This window comes from Lactuca sativa, chromosome 8 (assembly GCF_002870075.4).
Source record: "Lactuca sativa cultivar Salinas chromosome 8, Lsat_Salinas_v11, whole genome shotgun sequence".
NCBI classification, from domain to species: domain Eukaryota; kingdom Viridiplantae; phylum Streptophyta; class Magnoliopsida; order Asterales; family Asteraceae; genus Lactuca; species Lactuca sativa.
The window spans coordinates 104,093,504-104,107,114 of NC_056630.2; the positions used below are offsets into that span (position 1 = coordinate 104,093,504).

General features: G+C 30.6%; 2 protein-coding genes across 3 annotated transcripts; one reads left to right on the top strand and one right to left on the bottom strand.

Annotated features, from left to right (window-relative positions):
- Nucleotides 1–299: 299 nt before the first annotated feature.
- On the top strand, nucleotides 300–2,251 carry LOC111909598 (replication protein A 32 kDa subunit B). Its single transcript, XM_023905387.3, has 10 exons — nucleotides 300–541; nucleotides 629–739; nucleotides 829–926; nucleotides 1,013–1,054; nucleotides 1,140–1,217; nucleotides 1,312–1,390; nucleotides 1,477–1,572; nucleotides 1,655–1,734; nucleotides 1,814–1,882; nucleotides 1,978–2,251. Exons 1-10 carry the CDS (start codon nucleotides 431–433, stop codon nucleotides 2,060–2,062), a joined length of 849 nt encoding a protein of 282 aa, XP_023761155.1. The 5' UTR covers nucleotides 300–430; the 3' UTR covers nucleotides 2,063–2,251.
- Nucleotides 2,252–7,560: 5,309 nt separating this feature from the next.
- Nucleotides 7,561–11,244, bottom strand: LOC111909597 (cyclin-H1-1). Of its 2 annotated transcripts, none has more exons than XM_023905386.2 (17): nucleotides 11,085–11,244; nucleotides 10,853–10,994; nucleotides 10,103–10,195; nucleotides 9,837–9,911; nucleotides 9,710–9,760; nucleotides 9,541–9,619; nucleotides 9,329–9,447; nucleotides 9,184–9,257; nucleotides 8,963–9,083; nucleotides 8,822–8,890; nucleotides 8,689–8,730; nucleotides 8,529–8,606; nucleotides 8,390–8,448; nucleotides 8,200–8,284; nucleotides 8,028–8,116; nucleotides 7,817–7,926; nucleotides 7,561–7,746 (listed from the first exon to the last, which is right to left on the bottom strand). In XM_023905386.2, exons 4-16 carry the CDS (start codon nucleotides 9,894–9,896, stop codon nucleotides 7,893–7,895), a joined length of 960 nt encoding a protein of 319 aa, XP_023761154.1. In that variant the 5' UTR covers nucleotides 9,897–9,911; nucleotides 10,103–10,195; nucleotides 10,853–10,994; nucleotides 11,085–11,244; the 3' UTR covers nucleotides 7,561–7,746; nucleotides 7,817–7,892. The 2 variants fall into 2 exon arrangements, with proteins under 2 accessions (XP_023761154.1, XP_023761153.1); XM_023905385.2 differs by having other exon boundaries at nucleotides 10,849–10,994.
- Between the last annotated feature and the right edge of the window lie 2,367 nt (nucleotides 11,245–13,611).

Here is a 13,611-nt window from a genome sequence, read left to right on the forward strand (position 1 = left end):
AGAATACAATAAAATAAGAAGAGTTCGACCCAATGCTTTATTTCTGGACCCGAATCCATTAGTATGGAACTATCTTAAATTCCAAATTAAAATAAATACTACTTAACTTTAGTAAAATATTTTTGAAACTACAAAACCTAAAATACGATTTCTACAACATTTATTCCAATTTTGTAACAACTATATATTTTAGTAAATTAAAAAAGAAAAAGAAAATAGAAAAAAATGGAAATCATATTTCGAATTTGGACATAACCGGGTTTGGGACCGATCCGGGTATTTCGACCCGGTACCCGTCTTCTCACCCTAGTTTCACCGGCGAAAGGGGGAGGAAATTGGCGGGAACAACATTTTGTGAAGCAGAATTTCTTCTTTAAGAAGAATCACCAGTTGATATTTTTCATCTTATTTTGAGATTGATACGAAAAAGATGTACGCAAACGCAAGTCAGTTCGACGGCGCCGCCGCCTTCTCAGGCGGTGGTTTCATGCCTTCTCAGGCCACTCAGAATACGGACCCTGCGCCCTCTTCGATCACTAAGGTAGCCATTATTTCCTCAAACCTCCAATTTTGTCCGATTTAAATTTTTATCGCTAGGTCTCACAGCGTCTGATTTTGTTATTTGCAGAATCGTGATACACATACGCTGATTCCCTTGACTGTGAAGCAAATTAACAAAGCGTTGTTGTCGAATGATGATAAAGTGAACTTTCTCATCGACGGCGTTGATGTAAACAACGTAGGGTTTCGTTTCCATTCAAAATCCTCATATTTACTAATTTTTCTACTCAGTAAAGTTATTGAGTACCTTATTTTTGTTGAACCTAGGTTAAGTTGGTAGGGATGATAATGAACAAAGCTGAGAGGGTTACAGATGTTTCCTTTCTGCTTGATGATAGCACAGGTCGCATAGACTGCAACAGATGGTATCAGATTTATCTTATGCTTACATTTATACTCCCCTCCTATTCTGTGTTTTTTCAATATAATTTACGTGTTTGTGATGTTTTAGGGTTCATGAACCAGTAGACACGAAGGAGATGGAAGCAATAAAGTAAATCCCCAATTCTTTCTAGGTTTTCAAATGGAGATTCGATTGGAAATTCTGACATTCTCTTCTTTTGTTTCTGAAAATCTAGGGAGGGAATGTACGTTCGAGTTCATGGCCAACTGAAAGGCTTTCAAGGGAAAAAGCAGTTAGTGGTCTTTGGTATCAAGTATAATGTCCATCTTCAACTCCCTTTCTTTCTCTAATAATTTGATCATTCAACTAAATCACTTTTGTGTTTATGATTTTTGTTGAACTTGCAGACCTGTGATTGATTTTGATGAGATCACACATCACTTTGTTGAATGCATATATGTCCACTCTTACAACACAAAGTTACTGGTAAAATTTCACAACTTTGCTTTAACTTTGAACACATGATATTAAAATAAGAATTTACTTGAAATTTTTTTGTTTGTCTGTGATAGAAGCAACAACCTGGTAGTAGTGGCACTAGTAATCAATCTCATATGCCAAGTTCAGGGATTAACACACAATCATACCAAACTGCTCCATCAAATCAGGTAAACCTTTTAAACTTTTTTCTAAAGTTTTAATCATGAGAAACATTACTTATTCTGTAATGTTAACTTTGTGATTTGGTAGTTCACTGGTCAATATGTTGTTAATGGACTGAATGGAGTTGATAAAATGGTGTTGGATTATTTGCTACTTCCAGCCAATTTGTAAGTTGTTTAGTTTGGTTTATTTTAGTTTTATTATTTGTGAAATTCCAATTCTTTATAAGTTGCTTGTATGTTTCAGATCAAGGGATTCAGGAGTACATGTAGAAGAAATTGCTATGCAGTTGGGCCTTTCTTTAGACAAGATTCGGTAATCCGCTGTTTCTTTTATAAGTGTTTTCTGGATAAATGATAAATGATGATTAAAGAATAAATATGTTTTGATGGGTTTTGAAATATGAACAGGGAGGCGATTGATGGGATGGTAATTGAGGGGCTGATTTACTCATCAATCGATGACAATCACTACAAGTCCACTGGCAATGCATGATTCCGATTCCGATTCCAATTCCAATTCCGGGACTGTTTTTAAGTATGGAATAGGTTGATAATTTTGGCTCCTAAAGTTTCCTTTGTTTCTTGCTTGCTCTTTTTGAATCGTAATTACATTTCTTGTTTCATGTTTCGTTATGGTATGACTACATATTTTAACTATGAAATGAAGTTATAAGTTATAACACTTAACTTATCAAAAGTTATTAAACAAATAAATAGATTAAAAATACTTTCGCTTAAGAGTTCACTTTTATTATCCTCAAATGATCCATCCTTTTTATTGGCGTTTGGAGAGTAGATAGTAGATGATATAGATATAATTCTGAAGATGAATCTCTATCTATTTGTAGTGTTTTAAACGTTTAATTTCAATTAATACTTATTGAAGTGTTGTACGTTTTTTTCTTTTGGAAAAATAGTCTATTATATTGTAATACTAGTTTATAACCCGTGAGAACCACAGTTATAAAATTAATTAAAATTTCATTGTAAAAATTCAAAATTATTAATCAATTATTTTAAATAAATTATTAATTAAGAGATGTATTTATTAGTTATGTAAAATTATATTCGTTGATTCAAATAAATATGTGAAATTAATTTTTAATTTATATCGGATAACTTTTACTTGTGAATTAATGTAAACAGGATGTTCTTTTTTATATGAATGAATTATAATATAAACCACCTTTTAATATTCGGTGAATGTTAATTATTAAAATAACCCCTAAAAAGCATTTTATATTGAAAAGGGGTTTTGCAGAAGATTTTTTGTTTTGTTGGATAAGGTTTGTAGAAACCCGATGCAACAAAAAGAATGATTAATGATAAAATCGATGATAAAAGTATCGGATTTGTAAGTTATACCATTTAGTGTTGCAAATTGTGCCAAATTAGTCTTTAAAATATTGCTAATCCTTTTTAGGAGTTATTTTAATAATGACATTCACCGAATATTAAAAGATGGTTAGTGTTTCATAGGTCGGTCCAAATATGTATGGGGCCTGAGGTGAAAAGAAAAAAAAAAAAGCCCCTCAAATACAAATATAATAAAGATTCAGAAAAATATCATTATTCTTCAATATAGACGTTTTCAATTAGAAATAAAAAGCAAACTAAATTGTTTATATTTTGAGTAAATTGAATTTCAATCAACTTTAGGTCCTAAAATCATTTAGGTAAGAATTTTTTTTTTATATATAAACTACATATTCCATAAATTTTGGCCCCCCTGGAGTCGTAGGCCCTGGGCGGTCGCCCGGGTTGCCTACCGTCTGGACCGGCCCTGGTGTTTAATCACTGTCTATTAAGTCACTATCGTTAGTTTTTAACAGATCCTTCATTGACTTGTTATTCTAAGTTATATAAATGGTTCCTATGGTTTTAATTTTTTATATCGTTGGTCCCTTACTGGCATCATCATTCGCTTCCGGCAACCCTCACCAACGATTATGTTATTTGATCTCTAATTATCTCCATTAATTTCAATTAACCTTTGATCTTTTAAACGATGTGGTCCCTACTAGGACAGGAACACGAGAAGGTTCTCGAAGAATTACATCTTCAAACTCTGATAGCATGCCTCTAGCAGCATCCGCAAATCTGGAGAGTATCTATGTCGCACGAGTTCTGATTGATTCATCTGGTTTGGAATAAAAAAATGTTGTTAAGGTCGGGTAATAAATCCAATGAAGTTAAAGAGTTGAATCGTTGGACCTTTATCTGTTTTTGATCAGCAATACTTTCAGATGGTACGATATCTTGTTCGCAAATGTTGATCATATGTTTGTAGCTCTCAAATGTTGCACTGTTTTTCGAAAAGGGGGAAGAGCCATCTATGGAAACAACGTCGTCCTCCACTCTATTGCTGCAATCATCATTTTTTGCTGACATTTTCCCATTTCAGCTAATCGAAACATTTTTGTTTTTTTTTTTTTCTAATTAATCGGCCACAACTTCTTTCATATACATTCAAACCATCACAAATCAATCCCAAATAAGCCACCATCACAATATACCTAAGTGTACATGCAACTTAACGATCTAGGTTTCATACTAATTACAACTATCATATGAAAACATAAAACATAAAGAAGAATAACATACCTCTTATGTAGCTCTTGACATCCATGCTCGAGATCTTGTCCTCCTTGAAGTTGCTTGGATGAGAGGACCCAAACCAGAATCTCTCTAATGGTATCACACCGAATGACACCAAAGAGTGAAATACAAATAACTATGAGAATGATCAATTTCACAAACCCTAAGAGGGTTAGAAATCGTCCCTTGGGGGAGGAAGAAGTGTGTAAAAAAAGTCCAGCTAAAGGAGAAAGGAAGAATGAAATCCCGAAGGTCATATTTATAGCATTGGATCTCTTCTTAGGTTTTGTACTCCATCCCACATGGGATAGGATGCAAATTCGAAATTCCCTATTATCTAAGAGGGATTTCGTCCAAACCCTAATCCCATAAGGGTTCTGGAACATTCCTGATTAACCAACTATCGATTAATGGATATTCAATCTTTTAATTAATTAAATTGCTTAATCAATTCCTAAAATATATTTCCAGTTAGTTTCTAATTAATTTTTAAACATAATAATTAATAAACTATTTTCTCCTTTATTTATTCTACTCAATTTGGGTCTTGAGGGCAACCTAAAAGGACCATGTTATTATTAGAAATATTACTAATAGTTAATGGTCTTGGATACTTTTTCAGACAATTAGGTTGTTATTACATTGTAAAGTGTTGTTAAGCAAGTAGACTAGTTAGTCATCTGTCTGTTATGTTGAATTGTTGTTTGTTTGTTTGTTACATATGTTGACATATCATGTTGTGATTTAAGAGCAGTGAGCTTTGTGCTAAAGGCCAAGATACTTGGGTGGACCAACTTTATGCTAAAGGTCAAGGGACGGACTAGTTTTATGCTGAAAGCCAAGGGCCACACCAACTTTGTGCTGAAGGCCATTTGTTGTATGCATTGTATGTATACTGTGGTATGTTATATGTTGGTGAACTCACTAAACATTTATTTACAGTTGTTGATTAAATGTTTTTCAGATTGTTCCTATGATCGAGGGAAGGCTCCATCGTGATTGTACTCGCATCGAAGAAATAACTATGTTTTTAGACTTTCGTTAAACTCTCTTTAATGTTTAATGAATATAAAACTATAATCATTTAATGAAAAAAGGGTTTTAGAGTTATTATATTTATGTTTTAAAAATGATTTATATATATATATATATATATATATATATATATATATATATATATATATATATATATCATTTTGAATGCAAATTTTCGAATACATCCTGCATTTGACTTCCTCCTCCATGGTCATCCATTCGGACTTTGTTTTGCATGTTGTAAACTGTTTTTATTATAGATAAGTTATTCTCATTTCGACTCTTCAACGTTGATAGAATGTCATGTGGGGACATTGTTCTCTTCAATTCTACAACCATTTATAATTCATTTTGGGTCAATTGCTTTACAAATGGACGACCCTCCATACATTGCAGGTTCATGATTATATTGATCAATTTTAACATTCAACCTCCAACCATCATTAGTCTTATAGTCACAAGCAAACAATTCGAATGGACAATTTGTTTTTCTTGTCCTCGTATCTTTGGTGGACGTCTTTGGACCTCTAAACAGTAAACACACCATCTCGATCACACATTAAAATAATCTGACACATAGCCACTTGGTTTTGTCTTTGTTATTTTAATAACAACCATTTACCTAAGAGATTGTGTTGCATTCTGTACCCATTTCATTAAATTTTTACAATTGCTAAACACCTAACATATGAAAAAAAATCAAAGTATTATATTTGATAAGCCTTACGAACATAAAACATCCAAAAAATATATTAAAGCTATCAATAATAAAAAATAATACATGGTTAGTGTGAAATTATTCGTTGTCTATATAGAGTTTTAGACATGTATAAAACATTGAAATCCTTCGGGTTGATAAAAATCTTCTTATCGTAATTTGACAAATGGTGAAAGCCTTTGATTCGTATCGTCATTCGATTCATTTTATTTTATAAGATGAAATTTGATTGTCAATTATAAACCCATGAGTAAACTAAAGATATTCTTTAATAGCTATTTTGCTTCAATTTATTCGCTACAAATGCAAACAAAAATTGAAGATTTAGTTATGATTAGAAATTAGAAATATATTTTTCTATCTTCATCCATGGATTATTCATTCATACTCATTCAATTGGATGTATTTATCCAATTTTTAAATTTTGTTTCGCAATTTTATAATCCAAGTTTCATTTTTTAGTTGAACTTTGGATAAAAAGCCCGAAAATTTATATTTTTCCTTGAATGTGTCATTGAAAGGTAAATGAATGAATCATTTTAATGAAATAAAGTTTCTGATCGGAATATGAATCAAACCGAAAGGCCCTTTAACTATTAAGAGGGTTAATAAAACGAATCACACTTTTACCACTAAATTATACCCGCTACAATGCATATTATTATATATAAATAGACCTTTTGTCGAGGTGCTTCTGTCTATGTGTAGATGGACTTTTTATACTTATATAAGAAGTAGGTATATATCTTGTTATTTAGATAGATTTTACCTAGATAATAAAGTGACCCGTTTAAAAATTCGATGAACCAAACCCTTTTCTTTCGATGAGTCATGAGTGATTGCCAATTTGGTGTCATGTGTTTGTTTTTATTTGGATGAAAGAGAGTGGGTCACATATAGGTAAAATGAATCAAATATTGTACCAATTTAATGATTTATATATGCTTAAAGCATGCTTTCCACATGAAAAAAAAAATCGTAATTTTTGATATTTTGCAACAACAAAAACATAATAATAATAATAATAATAAATAAAAGAGAACAAAATGACAAAAAAATTAAAAATTAAAAGTCAAAACCGTTTTTTGTGATTGATATAAAAAGATAAGTGTAGGTTAATTAAAGGTTTGGAGGGTACAATTAATAATGAATGACCGAAGATTCAAGAGGCATGTCAAAGACAAATTATGACACACCTTCATCTATATGGCATTGGCTTCCACATAAACTTTTTTTTAACGTATATATATATATATATATATATATATATATATATATATATATATATATATATATATATATATATATATATATATATATATATATATATTCTAAAGTTACTACTTTAACTAAATTCAAAAAATTGAATGCGATCAAAGAAAAAAGACAACCACAAATGGAGATGGAAAACTTTCTGTGTGTGTGTGTAGTGAAGCATTGATTTCATTGTTTCTTTGGTTTTTTCTTGTGTGTGTTATTCCATATTTGATTTCTGATGAAGAGGTTGCTGACCTTGAAATTGCATTGTGTTTTATTCCATTTTAATCTTGAAGATCGACAAAAAAGGGGACAAACTAAAAAAAAAATCCACATGAATGCCATATCAGCACCGCATGTATATAGTTGAAGAAAACCAAATATGAATCTAAAATTTTTGCAATCATGGAAGAAAAACTTGTTATTATCAAACATCTGTTCATATAATTCTTTGAAATTGCTGGATAAAAACAAGCCAATTGCTAATCTGTCTATAACATTTAGCCCCAATACTGCTAATAAGAAGATATGCCCATATCCAAACCAGGCAAACACCAAAATCACCATACCTGTTCATAAGATATTAAAAAAAAGTATTTAAAAAAAAAAAAAATCTTATTGATATAAAAAGTCACTAACCATTTCTGCACCAGAATTCTCCACTGCATCCAGATAAAGCACAATACCCAAAAATCTTAACCAATGCTGAAAGTGTTTACTCTTTTGACCTATGCTTTCGTTTCTTACTCCTGAATTCACAACCCAAAGGGTATTTTAGACATTTCACAAATATTTTTCAGAGAATCTTTTTCGTATAAAAATCATAACCAATAACAGAGAGAGTGTGTACTTTTCATGAGAGCCTGGATCCCGACAATATTTCAGCTTCCGATCAATGTGTTTCATATCAGCAGCAGTAGGTGTCACAAGATTATTCACCTACATTTATTTAATTTAATAAACCAACAAGTATTATTATTATATTTTGCATATTAAAAAATATTAAAGAATTGAATATTTACCAGCTGGTCAATAGCATTAAGATAAACCGTGAGTTCAGAAACAGGTCGTGCTGGATGCTGACGAGAAAGTGTGTTATTCAAATATCTGTATGTATAAAAACAAAATATATATATAAAAAAGAATTTGTTACAAAAAAAAATTAAAAAAAAAAAAATGAAGTGCTAAAAAATAGAAACAATTTATTTAAACCTTTCAAAGTCAACAACTTGATGCTCCTCATTTGATCTACGCAAAGCAGCCAATGCAAGCTACAACATTGAAGTTTTCATAAGTTCAAATTATATATTCAAATTATCTCCAATTTAATTTAATTTAATAAAAATAATACCTGTCCAGGAGAAAATAAAAGAGGTGCCTCTGAACGCATCATTCTATCTGCAACCATTTTAGCTGTCTCGTGTAAATCCTATAAAAATTATTTATCAAAAAATTCAAAATTCAGATAAATTTATAATATATTTAAAAGGATAGAAGTAAGAAGTAAGCACCTTCAGATGTTGAAGTTGACCATTGTTTGAATAGATAAAATCCTAATAACAAGTAGAAGAAACAAATATTATATATAAAAAAATTCATAATTTTTTATTTTTTTAAAAAATGAAAAAGTAAGAAAAAATTAACCTCCATATCATCAATAAAACCGTCAATTGAGCGGTATGGAGAATAGACAATAAGATCAAATCCAAGAGACTGCAAAAAAAAAATAATGTTTAAAACAAAATGAATTCAAAAAATAAAATAAAAATAAAAATAAATTGATACCTGAAGAACAATCATCTCATTATTGAGAATGACTTGATGATCTTGATCAATCCCCTTACCAAGTTCTTCAGCTGACACATGATTTTCTTCAGCTTTACATGCCGTATATATGCAAGTCAACCTTTTTTTTATAAAAAACCATAACTCACAATTTCAAAAAAAATAAAAAAATAAAAAATTACTAAAGATAAAATTAGGTTAAAAAGTTAAATCAAGTTTACATGATGTCTTTTGGATGATGTTCCATCACCGACCATTGCAGATAGAATCTTTTAAAATATATAAGAGCTGTCGCCTGCAAATTATATAAAAATCAAGAACTAAACAACTATTTTTTATAAACTTCAAAACAAAGAATTAAAGTACCTGTATTTTCCTAGGAAATTTGAAGGCATCACATACATCTTGAATTTTGAACTCATAAAATGCACGTAAAAGTTGTTCTTCGTCTATTTTAAGTGGTTTTGAACGTGAATGCTTCTCACCTTTTATAACAATCAGGTGATAGAAGAGTTAACTCAGTGAGTGAAGTGAACTCAGATATTTCTTTTAAATAGTAAATAGTAAATAGTAAATACCATTGTCTTTTGGGTCAGTTTGAAGCTCTGGATAAGACAAGGAGCCATCAAGATCAACATCCACCCTTGTTGATCCATACTACAACAAAGATGTTTGTCCAAAATTACTTTTTTGCCCATTAATGATATTATGTTTTGGTTATACAAGTCAAAGTTTTTGCTTGCATACCTTCTCCAGCATCTGTTTTGCTCTATGATTGGCAGCTTTGTATTTTTCTTTCTGGAAAAGATTATTCAAAGAAAATTTAAATTAGTAGAAAGAGTTTTAAAGAATTGAATATGAGAAGGTTGTGTACCAAATCTTGTGGAGTGAAGATCCACTTGGCTCGGTGAGTGGATGTTAAAAAATCAGCCATGGCTGATTAGTAACTCTGCAAATTAGAAAGCAGAAGATCAATCTCCACTTGAATGAATAATTTCATAAATCTATATCATCATTTCTATATAATACTTCTGTTTAATTTCTTGAGATTCTAATCCATCAAAGCACAGATCATAACATTAAACATTGTTGTTCAAAAATAGCACACAAGATAAATGATCAAGAAAAGTTGGGACAAACCTGAATGTTGTGGTTATAACTTATAACACAGTTACAAGATGATAGTTTAGAAGTTGACACTGCTAAGAGTTGGAATCAAGGCTTCAATAGCTCCTATAAGAACAAAGTGTTACAAATTAAATAGGACACCCCAAAATGGAAAATGTGGCATCTTTAGTTCCACAAAGAGAGTCTAACTTCCATTCACAAGTTTCTTGATTAAAATTCTTTTAATCAGACTCAAAGGACAATAACTCTAAGCTGGAAATTGATTGGCCTACAAGACAAAGAATTTGTGTTGGCATTGCGAAAGGCTTGACATTCCTTCATGAGGAGTCCATGCTCGAAATGGTTCACAAGGACATCAAGGCTCAAGGTTTGTATCAAACAGAGATTTCTATTGAACAATCATCTTCCAGCTTAATCGACTTGTATCCCAATAGTAAAATTTCTGAACAATGTTCACTTGTACATAATGGAGTTTGTAGCATACTAGTCAAGTTCTTTATACTAGTTTTATAAGAAGAAGAAATCACCAGGTATTGAAACATGTCCGCCAATAATGAGTAGATGAGATGTTTATATTTCGGTTTGAGGATTTTGAATCTTACTGTGACAATAATACACTATGAAGCATATAGATTTATATTGAAGTGCATGTCCATATGTAACATATATTTTCTAAGCAGTAACCATTGGGAGTATACTTATCAATCGTTTTGTAATGGAGTTTGTAGTAAATTACACTCAAGAAGGCTAGAACTTACATACACATATTCACATTCAGAAATCAATTTCGTCTCTAACTCGATTCTGAAAGACTGAAACTTCAACTTCCGGCGATTCACAAAGAAATTCAGAAACCTCCGGCGATTCGAAATAAATTTCGGTTCGGATTCACTGATTATCGGTGCTATTTCAGAATGGACGAATTCAGAAATCAGAAAATAAGAAATAGAAGAAACAGAAGAAGCAAACAACAGATAACTAACAGATAACTAACCGTTGGCTTCTGGAGAAGTGGAAGTCCTTTGGAGTTTCCATAGAAATCGACTGAAGCGTTGATGACGCCTTCGAAATCGGAAACGCACGCTAGGTCTCGTCGTCTCGCTCCAGCTCCCTCTTTTGGATTGGCGCTCGCCTGGTTTGGTTAGATTGGGCCTTAGAACAATTAGCCCATTAGCCTTAAAAATAATGGGCTGTCACAACTCACAAATATAACTCGATATAACAAAATATAAAATACAGGCCCTTTGGTATTTGGGGGGATTGATCTCAACAAACGATACACATTCGTCGTCCAATTTGCTCCGACCCATGGGCCGGTCCTGGGTTTAATCACATAATTGATTTCACAAACGACACAACATTCGTCCATGTGTAATAGACAACATAAACCCAAAATTTTCACACAATGATCAAATAGATAAAGAAAGAAAAAAAAAAAAAAAACCCAAATCTCGATATATGTATATAGTAGCAAGTGATTGGAGTCTTGAGAGAAGATGAAACCCAAATTTGTAGAAGATTACTAATGAAGTGGTTATGTCCTTAAGAGACGAGTGATTGGTTCGTTTCGGTTGTTTTTGTTGCCAAGGTTGGGGATTTGATGCTCTATGTGATGGGTTTTATAAATAACAAAAAATTATTTTTGGCGGAAAACATAAAACCCTAAATTCGCATACACCCTAAAGGATATGTTCTCACTATGATATGCAAACAACAATTTGAATTTAAGAACCCTAAAATAGATTGCTATTTCGAAATTGGAGAAGGGTTATTAGAAAACATACATTTTAGTTTATTATTGTAAATAAACTTGAATTCCTTCTTTGTAGAACTTCAGAAAGTCAGCACCAGAAAATCACATAATATTTTTTGGACAAAAATCACGTAAATATTTTAATTTTGGACATTTCATGCAAGTTGAAAACTTTTTGGACCTTATCCAAAGTTTTTTTAATACCATAAGGACCAATGTTGTAGGTTTGTCTAGTTTGTTTGTGGAATTAATCACTATTAAAATTGAAAAAACTAATCTACCGTTTTAATTTGTTTTTCTATTTTCTTAAACATTTTTCCCTTTTATTTAAAATTTTAAAAGTAAACACAAATAGAGAGGGGCCTCACTTCTCTCTCTCTCTCTCTCTCTCTCTCTCTCTCTCTATATATATATATATATATATATATATATATATATATATATATATATATATATATATATATATATATATATATATATATATACTAGTTTATAACCCGTAGAACCACGGTTACAAAATTTATTAAATTTTCATCAAAAAACTTAAAATTATTAATCAATTATTTTAAATAAATTATTAATTACAAGGTATTTTTTATTTATATAAAATTATAAGTGTTGATTTAAATAAGTACGTGACTTTATAATCTGTATTAATTTAATTTTATTTTTATTCTAATGTTATTTAATTTAATGTAATTAAAGTGAAAATTTTAAAATTTAAAATTTGAAATGGAATTAATAGGTTGTCATATGACATGACATTAATTAGGAAGTTTAATAGTGTGACAAATGACAAAATGAGAATCAATCTATTCTTTTATTAGAATAGGAATAGGCCGTCGCCAATGGGGATTGAATGGGGAGTTTAATGGTGAAAAAGTGATGATATGACCATCCAATTGATTAAACCCACCATTGTAGCCTAAGTTTAATGAATGTGAGTTTAATGGGGATTGAACGGTGGTATGGATTATATATACATTTAAATTATATTTATTTAATTTATTTTATACAACAATTTTGATTTATTTTCTATTTATAATTTAAATTATTTTCTATTCAATAATATTGAGTCAATTAAAATGATATATTCTAACTTCGTAAGTAATTAAATTTTGTTTTATAGTTTACTTTTTAGTTATCTAAATAATAAGAAGTGGAAAAACATAAACAACCTTTTTAAATAAAAAAATTTACCTTTAATTTCGAATTATGTTAATATTTTAGTTTTATATATTAATAGTATTTAAAGAAAAATTATAATAAGATGGTGATGTGACAATCCATTAAACTTTAATAGAGTTGAATGAAGTGTGGAGTTTAATGACTAAAATGATATTCTTATTATGGAGTTTAATGACTAAAATGATATTCTTATTGGAAGGGTCATGTGGCAATACATTGAACTTGTAAGAGTTCAATATATTGGGATGGCCTTATCTATCTCTCCACCATCCCCATCATTTTCATCCAAAAGAAAAACATGCACCTTCACAACCAAATTGACATTCATTACTGTCTAGAGTTTATTGGGTTCAAATTCGAAATTTATTGGATTAGAACAATCTAAAGCTCCCATCACTCACAAAATTGATTTCAGGTTCGAAATTAATTTCAGATTATATTAGGGTTTATTGAGTTTGAGTCTTAAGACATCGTGTTTGTCCCTATATTTGTCTTTGTTTTTTTTCTCTACTTTGATACTTACATCGGCGACGGTGGCGGTGTTGGGTTTAAGAAATGTGGTGGTGATTAGTTTTCCGGT